Source organism: Lingula anatina, chromosome 8, assembly GCF_051362555.1.
Source record: "Lingula anatina isolate TDL-2025a chromosome 8, LinAna3.0, whole genome shotgun sequence".
Classification (NCBI taxonomy): Eukaryota; Metazoa; Brachiopoda; class Lingulata; order Lingulida; family Lingulidae; genus Lingula; species Lingula anatina.
The window spans coordinates 13,595,812-13,613,488 of NC_141774.1; the positions used below are offsets into that span (position 1 = coordinate 13,595,812).

Here is a 17,677-nt window from a genome sequence, read left to right on the forward strand (position 1 = left end):
AGTGAACAGTTTTACCTGCAAGTTACCAATCAGAAAAGATCGTGCAAATACCATTTTGGTAATACATGTCCTATATAGTTTATACCGAGAAATGACACGAATAAATAGATATAGAGGTACATTAGTATTAAATAAATAATAAACGTTTGCTTTATTAAAAAAAACACAGGGCCGTAGCCTTCAGGGGGGGGGGGGGGAGGGGGGGGGCAGCTGCCCCCCCCCCCCCCCTGGGATTTGAGGTTTAAAAAAAAAAATTGCAGAGGTAAAAAAAAAAAAATTGCAAAGTTGGTATCAATTCTGTTAGAAAATGCACTCATGGCCACTAGACAATCATTCAACAATCTGTTTACAAAGGTGTACTGTTTTTAGCCAACTCAGTTCATGCCAGAAAGCTCACCCTCCCTTAGGGAGCTATCCCCCAAGCTGTTATCAGGTTATTGTTTATTTCCCTGCACTTCGTAGGATCTTTACAATCTTCCTTGCAACACCAGTGGGCAGTGTTACATGCGAGAGATCATTTTCAGCCCTCCGTCGTCTGAAACTGTGGACACGCACTTGTAGCATGGCAGAGGCACACCTTAGCGGATTGGCTCTCTTGCTTGTCCACAGAGGAAGAAACGTTATTCCTAATCCTGAGACAATCTACGAAATGAAGTCCAATGGGCGTGTTGTGTTGAAAAAATGACTGTACTTATGGCAAAATGAACCCACAATTTCTTACTTCTGATTGAGCAATAAATAACAGTTAAAATGCACCAGAATGCAGTATTATACATACAGTTTTTAAAAATTTTCCACACCGTGGGAGGGGGAAACCCCCTACCACACCCTCCCCCCTTGGGGGCTTCGCCCCCTCGTGTCCGCTTACTGCCCCCCCCTCGGATTTTGCTCAGGCTACGGCCCTGAAACAACAAAGGCTTTCATAGTATTTCTTCATTTATTGTACTACAATGTATGAGTATTTTTCTTCTATAAATCACACAATTTTACATGTGTTAAGGCATCCTTTTGGCGTACTCCCCCCAAGTCCACAATATGTATGATATATATATTGCCCGATATTTTTAACAATATAAGGTACCACCCAAGCCATCTCTTCTTTTCCTCCTTTGCGATTTTTTTTTTATTTCACGTCCTATTCTACTGTTCTCTTATGCATTTTTTTAACCTTATACCTTAGGGAAAAATCGCTTTATGCGAAACGCGGAATCTGCGTTCTTAGCTTAATTTACACCGTATGGTACGGTACGGTTTACACTGGCAGAAATTGAAAATAACATCGAACTCGATGGGAATTTGCTGTTTAATAGTATGGACTGAGGATATAAGACAAATCAATGCTATTGTGGGTCTTTGACGCTTAAAAACAACAAAAACTACTTGTAAGTGTAATGATCACGGAATTTTGAACACATATTAGACATTAAAGAAACAACACACATTTTGCTACAAGTAATGTGAAAGGTGGATGGGGGGGGGGGGGGTAAGGTCATGTCAAAGGTAGGTCTCGAACCCAATGGTGTTACAGATAGATTAACAAATATCGTACGGGGTTGCACGCTAACCACTTCACAGACGAGCTGAAGATGCAACCTGTTTGTTTTTTTTGTCTTACACATATCTCACCGGAAAGAAATCCATATACAAGCGTATCATTTAACAGTATTATTGCATAAGGATAAGACTCTCAAATGACCGGACTAACATTACTGTCATACCGGAACAGCAGTGCGCATGACATTGGTAGGACTATACAGGGACGACGGCCTCTCCGTGATGAAATCATGCAGTGGAACCGCAGCTGACAGCATTAGAAAGGATCTAGTCAAGCTCTTCCAAAAGTATGGGCTTACTATCACTGCATCTACCAACAATAGAGCAGTTCACTTCCTTGATGTAAACCTAGCGTTAGAATCCGGGACACACAAGTCGTTCGTCAAGCCGAACGCCCAGCCGATTTATGTTCACAAAACCTCGAATCTCCCCATGCAATCATAGGAAACACACCTAAGGTCACCGGTGAAAGATTGCAGTCTCCTTCATCTAGCCGGGTAATAGCAGAAGAATCTGCAAACGTGTACAGAACGGCGCTTGAAACGGCGGGGTACACTGGAAGGTCGGCGAGCAATGTCTTTAAACCATGCGATTCTCGCTCCATTGAAAAGAAAAGTCGCTACAGAGGAGTGATATGGTATAACCCACCTTACTCAAAAATCGTTAGAACGGAAACTGGTCATATCTTCCTCCGGTTGCTAGACAACCATTTCCCCGGTGGAAGCAGAATCAAACGAATATTCAGCAGACCCACAGTAAAATATATTACAGTTGTATGAAGAGCATGCAGCAGATTATTCAGGGTCATAATAACAAAATACTCAAAGTTATGCCAGTAAGTACTCAATATAAAAAAATGCAATTGTCGATTTCCTAAACAAGTGTCCTACAAAAAAAAAAAAAAAAAAAAGTATGAAGTATAAGCCTTTGCGGTGGGTAATACAATTTAAGATATAACAACCACACTAACTCATTTAGGGACAAAACGTATGTAGAAACTGAGTTATTTAAATATATTGGGAAAAAACAGCTATGCAACCTTTGCCTGGACGAAAAACTGCTAATTATGATAACACCAGATAAAGAACTGAACTTTTTACCATGTGTCGTCACAAGGTGACGTAGTTGCCACGGGGTGCGACGTAATCGTCGTCACGCCGAGTAAATAAACGGTTAATACATCACTATATAACCCAAGAGAATAACTACAAGGTTTTATGTCTATTTATAATGCCTAATTGCAATGCCTTTAAATGTCAATGTCGCCTGAATGTTGTACAATGTGTTAGGTGTGCACCAGTCAGAATCATTGTCTTTGCACTCAGTCCGTTTTTTAACTTCATGCAGAATGCATTTCTCAATTAGTCATGATAATATAAAGGCATCTGAGATAACGTCCGATGTGTTAAATAAGCATTGGACATGTTTCGTTATTTATACGGGATGCCTGAATATGAAAAACATACATACTACATACCGGTACATGTGTCAGGTATATTTACAGTGTGTATTTTAATCCCCACTCCTCTGTAGCTGTCCTATGAACCTACTACTATAATCGTATTCTTGATAACGATAGACATGTAGGCCTATTACGTTGATATGTTTACCTGTACATAGGTATAACGAATATCTAATATTCAACACACCTTATTCAGTCCTTTATATTACAGCTATCGCTGTATAAGGCAATAGCCGACAGTGAGTTGTCATAAAGAAAAAGAACATTTTTAAATAAAATAATTTTATAAAAGCAAAGCCTTTGTTAAGCCTCTTTTCTGGTCCTCAAATCAAATTCGGTCCCTTGGTTCTTAGCTCTTTACAAGAGGCTCTCTTCTGGTCCTACACCTGCAAATGTCCATCATTACGTGTACAAACGTGTTCCCCAAACGTGTCCTTAGCTGGCATTCTTTTGGGCCCCAAACTTTTTCTGTGGTATAGTCTTCATTTGCAAACCTGCCAGTATGATGTTCAGGGGAGGGGGGGGGGGGAGGGTAATTGCAGTTTAAATTTGTAGTTTACCAACCCAATTAACGCTCATTTGGTTGCTTCGCAAGATCAACAGGCTAATTGGGTGATATTTCACAGCATAAATTGAAGGAGATGAATTGCAGAGTAACCTTGTGTCCCAAGGATACTGCTTATAATTATTTTTCATTTCATGCTTCCACCCCACCCGAGCACTTATAATTGATACTCTGTTTCTTGATTAATGTGAGAGATCCGAAAGATGAAAAGAGCGCGCAGACTTGCTTTTGGCATCTCAGGCCACAAAAAATATGGCTTCACAGGGCAGTGAGTTGAACACGAGAAATATCCCTCTCTGTCAAAACTCGGAGCATACATGCTCACCCTGCTTCTTTTATGTCCTTATAACAATTTTGTATTCAAACATCTAAAAAAATGATATTTGAAAAAAAAATATTGTAGGGTTTTACAAGTATCACTACTTTGCACAATTGCTATTATATGGCGCAGAGTACAGGTTCTAAACAAGTATACTTGCAAACAGTAAAGATTGTTTGGTATTAATAAAAATATAAATGTTTTAACATCATTAATCATAAATCACTCTGCCGATTAACTGGCTACCGGTTATTGCCAAGATGTGTTTAGTTTATAACACTCTCCTCTAGTTCGGGATATTTACAGAAATGTGTGAACATGTTATTAATTCGAGAAAGGGTATTTTATAGTGTTTGTGAATGTTAAAAAAGAAATTACCAAAAATATATAGATTTCCATATTGAAAAGACATGTTCCACTCTTCTCCCCCTCTCCTGATTTCCTGGCTCGAGGGGCTATATGTTTGTCCTAAGCTCTTGAATGAGCTTGACATAAACCAGATGTGCAGATAGTGAGATTTTATTGCCCGAGCCAGACTACCGACATGCCAATCTTTTAGGTTGAAATAAGTGTGGGCGGGGTGGGGGTGGGGGCTGGAGTTATGTATCTTCTTAACCGACCAAGCTAGATAATCACGAAACACGATAAAGTATATCAAAAGAAAAGCTTAACTTGAAATATTTTTTTCATTTCAGATCGTTATTTCAAAACATAATGGTTGCATAAGAGATAAAAGGCGCAAAATAGACTATACGGTTTGGTAAAAAGCCTTCGAACAATTAAATTAGATGTTCACGTTGAATAATTTTGTTTTGCCTTGGATTGGCTCTATGGCCCACCAGCAATATTAAAAAATCTTTATCTACGTGTATGTGATATATATGTAAACATTCGCTGTTAATCAGTTCTGCATTCGGTTAGCTGTGTCATATTGTAGGACTTTGTCTGTTTACATTGAACCTACAGTTTTAATAGTCCGATACGTGCCATTGGCTGTCTCTCTTTTGGTCTCTAAATTATTTTCTTTGGTATATAGTTTTTATTCGGTAACATGCTGATATGGCGTTCAGCGGGGTGGGGTGTGGATTATTAAAACCCTTTTTTTGTTGGTTTAAACGGCCATGTGAAATATCCGCGAGATCGACGGGTAAGGTGATACTTGTCGGCATGAACTGAAAAAAATAAATTGATATTGCAGGGTATTCCCTAGTATACTGCTTATAATTCGCTATTCTCTTATGCTCCCCCTCCCACCCTCACCTCTTGTAATAAATACTCATTTCTTTAATATGAAAGATATGAGAGCGTAAATTAACTTATCTCAGCTGTACTCCAGGGAATCATTCCTTAAGAAAGTGAACGTTTGAGTCACGTTACCGACGCTCACGTTTTACATAACGTCTTTATTAGTGTTTCATATCACTTTTAATAACTGTTGGCTGCTTTCCCGGTTAGAGGTTTCATGTACAATAGCATAAACCAGAGAAAATAATGGAACATGCCATATATTTATGCCGATATTAAAGTAAATATGTGTGGCTCACATTTTCACTTTTTTTTAAAGTTTTTTAACATTGAACATAATATTTTGGGTTAGAGTATCTATATCTAGCTGTAGCGGTGTTTTAAAGGTTCATAAAGTTAACAGGTTTGAGAAGCACCATCATGACAGTGAGTGAGGACACCCCCCCCCCCAACAGACACACAATCACCCACGAATTATAATATCCTGACGCAGAGCACGACATATAAAGATTATAGTAGTAGTACATGTATTAAGCATCCTAAAGGAAGTCACGCAGCAAAACTATCGTGTTCTTTATAAAATGTGAGAATACATTATAGCCATACAATACAAATTTAAATAATTGAAATGCATTTCTTTCTAACATTTAGCTTACATACGTTTTTTGGTAGCCTCTGAAAGTTTTAAAACTGAAAAATTGGAGAACATAACAGAGTCAGCTAAGGACACGTTTGTGGAACACGTTTGAACACGTCATGATGGACATTTACAGGTGTAAGACCAGAACAGAACTTCTTGTAAACAGTTTAGAACCAAGGGACCGAATTTGATTTGAGGACCAGAAGAGAGGCTTTACAAACGTTCTCATATTAACATCTTTGGTCAAAACGATTTATTTTCAATAATTATCATAAAGCTAGGGAAAGATAAGAATAAAATTTTATATCACTGTGGAGAGATAAGAATAAAATACTATAAAGTGCTTTTGAATACAATGAATTTTGGTCTTGATGACTAGAATTGACTTTGAGTCATTTGAGAGTATATAACTTGTTAACAAGGCGAGCAACTCGCAAATCGGTTTTATCCAAATACAAGAAATCAGCAATGCTATCCCTCCTCATTTGAGTGCCTATTAACGACACGCCGTTGCATACTTTCGATTTGGTTTTTCTGTGAAGGTTTAATCAGTTCGTTGAAAAACGTTGCTTAATTTGGAGTATGATAAAATATCGGCGTACGTGTGTGGGAGCATGTCATTATATACAGGGTATCCCGAAATGTACTCACTATTTGACCGCCCATTATTCATGCATTTTAGTTTTGATATAGCCGTCGTTCATATTCAAACACCAAACAGTCTGGATCGATCCAACTCTGTACGTGTTTCTCCTTAAAGTGCATTCAGTGTAATCAGCTTATTTGTCTGACACACCTCCCTGAGTAGATAGTTAATGAGATACCCAGCAGGCACAGTTGCGTTGGATCAACGTTGAAAACATGTTGATACGTTGAATTGCCGTTGATCTACCTAAATTCAAAGTTAAATCAACGTTGATCCAGCCACGTCGAAACACCGTCATAATGTGACGTTGACACAACGTTGTATTTTGGTCAATGAAACAACCTTGCAGTTATGGATTGCAATTTAAAATATTAATTATTGAAAACGTGATGCTTTGTTTATAAATACTGTAACTAAATCTATCAATATAATAACAAAAGGGTTTTAAAAGTCAAAATGACAGTTGTTTTGTGTCTTTAGTTAACTAGTGGATTTTCTTAACTTGTTATTCAGGAATACATTCCAATAAACTAAAATACTTGCAACGTCAGCTTACATTAGGTTACATTAGGTGACTTTGTTATATATATATATATATATATATATATATATATATATATATATATATATATATATATATATATATATATATATATTCTAGCTTGAAAGTTAACAATCAGCTTACATGGTAACTGAACTCACTATAAAATGTACCAATCCCAGTATTTTAATAGGTTAAACATCAGAAATGGATTCTACAACCCCTAAAACATAGGAAAAGACATATGACGCACTATAGTACCTTTAATTGTTGTTGATGAAACTCAAGGTAGGTCGTTTTGGCTGCCATTTTGAAAATTGTAATTTTACCGACCTAAATGATTGTTGTAGAAATAAATAATTGTCATATTTGTGTTCAGCATCGAATGTCGCTTCAGAAAGCAACTGTTATGAATTTTTTTGAGATTTACTCTACCCTAGTTATAGGGACTTGTTAAATGCTTACTGATACCGAAATAGGTCAAGTAGGTTGTAACCTGTGGGTAAAAGACGAAAAGAGAAAGCAGGCGTCAGCTTCAGGGATACACGTCTTTACGAACACTGTGAAGAGACACGTTTTTTGCACTTAAAGCACGACAAGGTTCACTTGACTCGCCTCACTCATTTGTAGTATAGCACGAAGGGTAAGTCATTTTCAGCGCATTATCTCCAGATTTCAATGCTTACGTCTCTGACATTTTTTTTTCTTTTTAACCACAGCGAGGCCGGGCTTGATAACAGGATAATTTTTTGTATGAGCCTTCCATACCAAATAGTTTGCAAGAAACTGTTTGCAGGTTGTTGCAAGAAAATCCACAGTTGTTGCAAATTTGCAGGAAGATTAAAAACCTTCAAGTAGTTTGCACGAAAGCTACCAATTTCTGGCGAATTTACAGCCAATTTTCAAGAAAACCTTCTTTTTCATTTACACATGTTTGCAGGAAGTTTGCAAGAAACTTCTCATCAATATAAAATTTTGCGAGAAGATTGCAAGAAGACTATACATCGTTGCAAATTTACATGAAGGTTTGCTGAAAGTTTGCAAGAAACTTTTATTTATGAACATAGTTAATTTACAAAGTTTTTTGTCACATTTGCAGCAAAATTTGTAAATTAATTTTCGCATAAATGTTGGCTTGATGTTTGCAAGAAAGTCCATACCTTTTGCCACTTTACAGCTGGTATTACCATGTTTGCACTTACTTTTGATGTTTAGGAAGTCCCGTTATATATACAAAATATTTTTATTAAGTTAATATGAAATCTCTCTTGTGAGTTTGGGAAAGAATAATTTTCATTTTTGGTAAAATTGAATTAATTTGTAAAGAATTACAGTATACATACACTGTGACTATATATCGCATATTAACACCATAAAAGTACTTATGGCTCGGTGTGTAGTTTTGCTAAAAAGGACCCAGTCCAAGGAGGTGGGGTCCCCTTAACTTATTACACAGCATTTTGGTTTGCCACTTACATCATGAGTGCTGTTCTTCAAAATGATATATCTCATTTAACTTTTTTTCATGAATCCCATAACCAGAATTACAAAACATTTTAACACGCGCCACTCTCTTCCTTTCTATTTCTACCTCATGCAATCTCTAGCGGCCTTCTCCCCGTTTACATTATGAGCAGTTGTCTAAATATCATAAGAACATGTCAATCAACTAAAGTTACTCAACCAAACACTCCCAGCTCCTTATGTACTCATGTCTTTATTTACTCATGTCTTTACATTATCTCCCGGGGACGATATGCCTGTCCCTTGGCATATTAAAACTAATGGCGCATGTAGTGACATTTACATCAATTAATTATTCAATAAATGATTTCGAATATCTTATTGTCTATAGTTACTTATTATTATTTTTTATTTATTTTAATAGCCCCCGTGTTTTATTCATTTACTTATTCATGTTTGTAATTAATTAATATAGAATTACAAACAAACGTGCGTCCGGTTGTGACCGAGGCTTAAGGTTCGATTTTCATTATTACAGAGGAAACGTAAAGTGAATATCATTAAAAAAAAAAAAAAAACTTACAAGAGATTGAAAGCTGTGTTTTTGTCTCTTGGTGTTCATTTATTAGCGAAGTCTAGATTATAGGAAGCTCAACGTGTTTTTTTTCTGAAAGCACCCCTTGCAGAGTAAGGGCTACTTGAAGATCAGTAATGGATAGAGATGTAGGCGTCTCGCCTACATACTGTACCATGCAGTTTATCGTTATCTCTGCAATAAGGACATCATTTGGTGCCCTGAAAAGGTCATTTAATGATAAATGGATTGACGTTTCTCGAATGTCAGTAGAGTCTGTTAATCAGTTTTAAACGGGCGTGCTTTGTTTTTTTTAAAAATGCCTCTTAATATATTTTTTCTTTTCCTTCACCCTTATGTTATGCGCTTTAAAGTCGCCTCGTTTAGTTTTTAATTGGATCCCTATAATTCCAACTTTAAGGAAATCCATTTCCACTAAATAAGACACTGTGCTTCAACGTTTTATCTGACGCGACCTTGTCAGGAATATTCTACTTCAAATAATTCACCTGTGGCCTGGGACAAATTCGCTCGCCATCCAGTCTCATTTTCTCGTTTTTCTTCAATTTTCTATTTTTTTACTCTCTTTGTTTATGGGCAAAGTTAGCAACGAAGCCCTAAAATTATTTTGAGGACATTCCTTGTCAAACATTCAAAACAAGAACGAACATACATCTGTAAACTGGCCTTTTCAAAAATAAATTTTTATATAAAAGCAAACAAAATATAATATAACAGTTAATTTAAGGGTGCTTTCCCAGAGATTAAGATCGATCTAAAGATTAAGTTTTAGATCGACCTAACTCCCTGGGGGTTCAGGTTAAATTGCAGTCAGCCGAGCGGACACCATAGTTAATTACCCCCTATTAGAGCTTTTAGTAGGCGGGACAGACGCTTAAGCCGGCCAAGCTGACAGTAATCTAGTGAGACTCCCCACAGGGATAGATCGATCTAAAAATCTATGGAAATGGGGTGTTAGCCTATGAATCACACACACACACACACACCTCAGTATAAATATTGCAATCACAGTAGTGCAGATAAGGATAGAAAGATAGTTGTTCAACCTTACAGTAAAAATACCAAGGAGTATATTTTTTAATGAGTGCTCATCAATTTAATTGTAATGTATGATTAATATTTTCTAATTTCCTTTTAACATGTTTTCTGTATACAGATATAAAGTTATAAACAAATAGTTCTGTAGTATGTAACGTATCAACTATATATTTCCATCCCATGTTAGGATTTCTGTTCTCATTTTACATATGCTAATAGGTTTCTTAATTATTAAGATAGGTACCAGTATTTTTATATCGTATGATTGAATAAGTCCAAACATAAGAATATCCGTGATCTCTCAACCGTGACCACACCTTAATTATCTTTTACGGAGCACCCCCCCCCCCAAAAAAAAAAATAAATAAAAATAAATAAATAAATAAAAAGTTTCCCTAGCAGTGTTGCAAAATTCGTTTTTGATAAAGTAAAACCCAAGATAAAACCACTGGGATTAAACGTAAAATACGAACAGAGTAACGGAGTTAATAAATTCCCACAATTCCATTGGTAATGCTGAGGTAACATGATTTAGCTTGTGACTAAGTGTACAAATGCTTTCAGTTTTCACTTATATTATAGACGGAAAGACCACATGTAATTATATATATATATATATATATATATATATATATATATATATATATATATATATATATATATATATATAAACATTACATAGCTTTGGGATAGATGAAAAAGAATGTAAAAATACTTTGGAAAAGTAAAAGAATGCAAAAGTTATAGGTAGGGGAATATTAAAAAAGTGTGGTGCTCTAGCAATTCCCATCCAGATGTTCCCCTGTTGCTTTACTATATGTCTACCTCGGTCGTCTTGCCTGTAGTTGTTTGTGAATTTCTGTCTCATGACATTTTGTATTATTTCACTGTGATGTCACAATAAAACACTGAAAATCTATAATGGAGTTTTTACTGTTAATTGCGTGTGTGCTGTTGATGCATGACATCATTATCGGGATGTTTTTCTGTCTGTGTGTTCTCCTCGCTGTACTATATTGCATACGCATATTAATAATAAAATCCAACTATTACAACTCGTAGTTTTTTATAAAGCATACATTAAAAGGATTAAATATGAAATAAAGCAACGCACTAATTGATGCAAAAATAATCAGTTAAATATTTTTTGTCAGTTTGCGGCAAATTTGCAAGAAAGATTCTTGACAGTTTGCTGCAAATTTGCAAGAACAGTTCTGAAAAATTTGCTGCAAATTTGTAAGAAACCTGTGGTAGATTCCCTGTTGTCATGCTAATAAATGTTGCGGAGAGTTTGCAGCAAATTTGCAAGAGACCTAATTTACATGGTAAATTTCCACTTGCAATTTGCTGCAAATTTCAAGCAACTGTTTGCAAGAAGCCTAAAATAAATATTCAATCAGCAAGCAAGGCCCTGTGTTAACCACTACCAGGGCAGCCGATTAATTTAGATAGTTTATTTCACTGTAACATATGCATCCACTTGTGTGGATGAAAATGACAACATGAATACAATTTTTGTGAATATGTTATTAAACAATCACAATGAGTAAGAATATTTACTTATTTACTAAAAAAAAAAAAAAAAAAAAAAAAAAAACTACTATTACTACTATTACTCAATTGCCGATGGGTGCAGCACTGTCTTGTAGATCCCTCCTAGCAAAAGCGGAGGAGAGAAACTTAGCTAGTGCAATAATGGTTTCTTTTTCTTGACATTTCATAATTATAGTAAATTTTTCATCAGTTCTTTTTAGGCCAAAATGTGTATCGTGTTTTGTAAATACCTTATATAATATTGTGCGCAGGTCGTTGTATAGGGGGCATGTTGTGAGAAAGTGTTTTTCGTCTTCAATTTTGTCTTTAGAACAGTAATGGCATATTTTGTCGGTACGAGGAGTGTTATTATATCTGCCCGTTTCAATGTGAAGTTTATGCCCACTGGAGCGAAAACGGCTTAGGTTTTTTCTTTTATCAGTATCGTGAAGGTAGTCTAGATATTTTTCTTTTTTGAATGTATTTTTGAATTGGCAATATACTCTGGATTTGGAATTGTGCTCAAGCTCACTGTGCCAGTTTTGTACGTACCCACTAATGATTCGTTCTCTGAACATACTTAGGAAATTTATGTCGGGATTCTGCTTTAGCCATACATCTCCAAATCCGTTTTCAAACAAGAGTTTCATAATACCTTCACTCCATGACAGGTTATCTTCATTCAGATTTGGCAGGCTTTTTGTTGTGAGTAAATTGTAATAATGTAATTCGTCTAGGTATGCTTGTTTGAGTAGGTTGTTTTCGTCTGTGCGTAATATTTTGAGCCAAAATTTTATTAATTGTATGTTAATTTTTATGTAAACAGGAATCCTTCCTGTCTCTCCTCTTACTGTGTGGTTTGAAGTTTTTGGGTGAACACCTAAAATTTGTTTACAAAAACTGAGATTTAGCTTTTCCGATGGAGATCTGTCTGTAAGAGGGGTATATCCCCAGACCTCTGATCCGTACGTTGCAATTGGCATTATGATTGTATCAAAAAGTTTTTCCTTGAGGGATGATTTAATAGGGCTGGTTAGAGGAAAGTAACTTTTTAGTGCAAAAAATGCTTTTTGTGCTTTTTCTTTTAATCTTGTTTGAGCTGCAGTGAATTTGCCAGATCTAGTGAAAAGAATTCCTAGGTAGTTGTAGCTAGACGAGATAGTGAGTAGTTTACCGCCAATGTTAAATTTGTGTTTGCTTTGGGTGGTGCTGTCCGTGATTTTTCCCTTGCTGTTGAAAATGACAACTTGGGTTTTTTTAATGTTTATCGAAAGTCTCCATAGTTTACAATACGTTTTTAGACAATCCAGGCTATATTGGAGACCAAATGGGCTTTTCGAAAAGAGAACTAGGTCGTCAGCATAGAATAGCCCAGACACCGGTTTGTTAATGATCAGAGGAGGGTCACTTTTTGAATTGTCTATACCTCTTAGTAAATCATCTACAAATAGGTTAAACAAGAATGGGCTTAGAGTATCCCCTTGCTTAACACCTTTATATGTGGAGAATGAATCGGTGATGCCAGAAGGGGTTTTAACACAAGCCGTTGCATGGCTATACATGGTTTTGATATTTCTGTAGAATTTCCCACCAACCCCAAGCTTTAACAGTTTATACAGGAGACCCTCTCTCCAAACACAGTCAAACGCCTTACTGAAGTCTATAAAACACGTGTACAGCTTTCTTTTAGACCTAGCGAATTTTGTTACAAGTGACTTGAGAATAAATGTGTTGTTTGCAGTACTGTGATTTTCCCTAAATCCTGCTTGATGGGGGAGTGGGACGCCCTTCTTTTTGCATTCGCTTTTTAGCCTGGTTAGCAGGAGTGAGTTATATAATTTTCCAACACAACTGGTTATGGAAATTCCACGATAGTTGTCTGCTTTGCTGGAGTCGCCTGATTTGAATATAGGTATAATAAAACTTTTATTCCAAATATCTGGATATTCTGCTCTGTGGAAGAAGGCATTAAATAGTTTGTGAAGAATTGGTGCTATTATTGTTTTACTGGATTTTAACATTTCATTTGTGATTTTGTCTTCCCCAGGTGATTTATTGTTTCCTAGGGAGTAGATTCCCTTAGTAATTTCCTCTGTGGTTATCTCATGATCTAAGAGACTGATATTGTCATTATGTGCATTTTTCACCGGAGAATTGTGCCACGAATTAGCCAGAGGCATATCTTTGAGCATCTAGTGAGAAACCAATCTGGGTCACTGCTGAAGGGTTACCCGTGGTCCTGTATAGAGTGCTTGTGCAGAAGTTCTGACTTGAACCTGAGCTATTTAATATATGGCGACTTATACTGTTTGAACGGACGCCTTTAACACAACAGGAATATTTCGGCCTACAAGGCTTGGATGGACGTTATGCCTAATAAATGCGCTCTTAAACACAGAAGATATATGGCGGCCAATAAATGTGCTCTTGAACACAGCAGATATATGGTGGGCAATAAATGCACTCTTGAACACATCAGATATATGGCGGCCAATAAATGTTAAAACGCAAGCTATAAGCGTCAAATATACCTGTGTTTACCTGTATTTCCTTATAATGTATGTTATTTAACAATGAGTTTTTATTTATAGTAGTAAAATTTAATGTGCTCAAACATATTATTATTATTATTATTATTATTAAGCACAGCGCCAGGTGGCGGAAACTACAGGTACCTGTAGGTAATGTTTGTCGAGATCAATAGCGCTTTTCTCACATACTCAGATAAAAACGTATCATTCAAGTGATATATTTAAACATGCCTTCAACCTTTTTTATCAGTCTCAAAGTGACACAGGTGACACCGGTTGTTACAAGTGTTATAATAAGAATGATGATAACAGTCTGGAATTTTCGAACGTTTATTCTCCGACTCTCTTTTTTCATAGAATCTACAAATATTTATACTCTATTTTCCCAAAGAATTTTCCATTCTCATATTACAAAACGCTGTTCAATATTTCCAAATTTAGTAATTTTAGTGAAACTTGTTTTTAATTTAAAACATTTAAAATATTTCCCAATTACTCATGCTTGGACCTTGTCCATCTCGAGTATGCATGAGTTTTACACGTGTTAGAAAGGTGCAAATCTATAGGAAAATTAACCAATCAGATTCAACTATATGTGACTTTGAAATGTTTCATCATTCCTTACTTCGAGAACAGTCTATACACTTGTTGACACTTTAAGATTTTTAACTTGCACTCAACAACTTCCTATACATTTGATTCTGTTTAATTGTTTTGTAATTATCGAAAGTGTATGTCATTTGCTTTGCAACACAAGTGCATATTGAGCGAGTGCCTTATTTATTTAAACTCTTCCATATACCACCATTTTGTTTCGAGCGGGATACCCAAAGAAATACCACTGGACTTCGTTACATTATTTCGGAATGTTTGGCTGGGTTCCCATGCCTACATCGATCCATCTGGATCTGTCTAACTCCCTGCAGAGTCTCACTAAATTGCTATCCGAATCAGCTAGGGGGTTAAGATAATTGCCCCTAACAGCTTTAATAGGCAACAGACAGTTAAGCCGGTTAAGTTGATAGCATTTTAGTGAGACTCCAAAGTGAGATAGATCGGTCCAAATTTCTGTGGGAATGGTCCCTTTTTAGCAGTTTTTTTTCTCTCACAGCGTCAAGGTCTCTAAACTGTGTCTTTCTTAGTATCACACTCCAATATTTTTAAACAGAATTAAAATTCGGAGAGGCAACCTGATGCGATCACGTTATACTTGATATAGCTTCAGGAAAAAAGAAATTTTTCGGATAATTTCAGATGGCGAATAGAAGGCATCTCGGCAGTAACTTTGCACGGAATTTAGACGTGGTTCTATTGGGGAACGAAGTTTGTTCCCATGAAGACGCGGTCACTTCGCGATGTCCCTCAGAGCCAAAGGAAGACAGCGACTGTTTCACCCATAGTGAGAAACCATCGACTTCATCCAGCAACGACGAATCAGACAGAGAGGGAGCCAGTCGGTGGAAAAAATGGTTCAAAAGAAATCCCAAAAACAGAAAACCACAGGAAGATGTCGAGGCGGTGGAATTGAGAGATCCGCAGGATGGTAAAGGAAATGACGCTGAGAATGCTGTTTTGTCAAGCGTGGCTGACGGGCAGGGGTTGAACCCGTTACCAAACGAAAACACTTCTACAGGCAGTTTTGATAATATTGACATGGGAGATTCTTATCCCCAAAACACTTACCCGTCAGATTACTCTATGCAGTCCCCGGGACTTGACGACTCCAACGCCCCTCTTCTGTCACGATCTACCAGAGACAGTTCCAGTAGGAGTATAGGCCGCAGGCTGGGAGATGCAGGTGGCGCGCCGCATCCTTCCTCCCTTCAAAATGACACGGTAGAATTGGCCAACGAAACCCTCCTCGGCTCAACTATAAAGCCTCCTGCTGCTGCTACTCAATATGACCTTTCGCTGCCGTCACCACCACAATCACCACCACCCCCTAGCAAAGACCGGTTTCAGATTTCAAACAACCAGACTGCAACGCCGAAGCCAGCAGACCAACTCTCGCCGGAAGAGCCTTGTGCGCCTGTTGAGAACCTGGACGAGGTTGACTTTGCCTCCCCCACTGGTGCCGCCCCTCACAGTAGGTTACCCACGCATATTGCCGACACTCTTAGTGATGGAGGAAAGTATGGCAATATAGAACCCGTATCTCACAATTCCAGAACGAAAGGAACAAAGAGCAAACCATTGGGACCAACGGTCAGTAGAGATATGCTGCAAAGGACAATAGACGACGGGGCAGACATGGACGGGATCAAGCGAGCACTAAAGAAGTGGACGTCGTTACCAAAGAAAGATGATCACTATAATCCGATGATACAGGCGGCATTGAAGAACGACATCCAGGTTTGCCAACTACTGAAAGACGAGGAGAATTTAAAAATCGCCGACCCTCACGGTTATTTCTGCGACTGTAAACTCGACCAAAGCGACACGCTGAATCATGCGCTTTATCGTGTGAACGCGTATAGGGCTATGACGTCACCGGCCTATCTTCTCACGAGGAAAGATCCAGTAATGGCGGCTCTGGAGACGAGACAAAAACTGTTCATAATGGCGAAACAGGATGAAGAGTTCAAGGTATTTTGTGAAAAAAATTGTAAACATTTTGAAAAAAAAAATTAAAAAAAGAATATTAAGATACAATCGGTAAGAATGTTTTGAGTTTGTCTAATAATTTTGACAGAAAGAAACGCTGAATTGTTTGTAAATTTATTTAAGATATTTTTACGGGATATGGCTGGGGGATTTCTGACATTTTCAATGAAATTTGAATAAGAAGGTGGAGTTCGGATTTGTAAAAAGTGAAAGAAAGTGCAACCACGCACATGTACGCACGCATTCACGCACACGCACACCAACACGCACAGTCTGTATTTGACAGTTACAACCACCCAGAAAACACATAACTTTACGATAAAAAAAGTGTATCAAATTCTAATCAATAGATACCAATAATTGCAATGTGAAGTAAATTATAAAAACTATGAAGAAATATGCGACTTGAATAATATGCAGCTTTCCCTCCCACGCAGTCAGAATATCTTCAACTGACCGATAAATGCGAGACGTTTGCCTGGGAGATGTTAGACCTGGTACGAGGGCGAGAGGAGCTGTCTTTGATCCTGGATAAATCAGCCAGTGGCTTTTCAGAATTAGGGCTAGTGCGAAGAGTTATGGACGAAGGAGCCAAGAAGGTAGGATGTACTGAAGATATTTTCATTTTTCGACAAACACATTTTTATCTCTTGAATGAGGCATTTTATTGGGGCCATTCAGAATGAAAAGAGACGAGTGCCAGCTGGGCCACTACCTAAATATGTCGGGCCTACATGAAAGGAAGACCATTAAAATGGTCTTTTAGACCGCTTAATGGTCGCTTAATGGTCTCTTCGCCTCTTTCGCGGCTCCCCACGCGTCGTCCCCAGACCGGTTGAATTAAGCCGAGATTTGATTACTGTGCCCCTGCATGCTGCTCCACTGTGAAGCGGGCTTCAACAATGACTCTGAAGAACAGCGAAAGTGTACGATTTCCGTC

At 37.4% G+C, this 17,677-nt stretch overlaps 1 protein-coding gene across 1 annotated transcript; it reads left to right on the forward strand.

The window, feature by feature from the left end:
- Positions 1–7,476: 7,476 nt before the first annotated feature.
- On the forward strand, positions 7,477–17,423 carry LOC147760406 (uncharacterized). The gene is made up of 3 exons (XM_087018765.1): positions 7,477–7,615; positions 15,388–16,719; positions 17,175–17,423. Exons 2-3 carry the CDS (start codon positions 15,388–15,390, stop codon positions 17,421–17,423), a joined length of 1,581 nt encoding a protein of 526 aa, XP_086874891.1. The 5' UTR covers positions 7,477–7,615.
- The last annotated feature ends 254 nt before the right edge of the window (positions 17,424–17,677 follow it).

What these genes read in the sequence shown, in the direction of transcription:
- LOC147760406 (XM_087018765.1), top strand. Translation starts at nt 15,388, where the DNA reads ATGGCGAATAGAAGGCATCTCGGCAGTAACTTTGCACGGAATTTAGAC. An exon ending in AACAGGATGAAGAGTTCAAG is followed by an intron (nt 16,720 to 17,174) that starts GTATTTTGTGAA and finishes CCTCCCACGCAG; the next exon opens with TCAGAATATCTTCAACTGAC.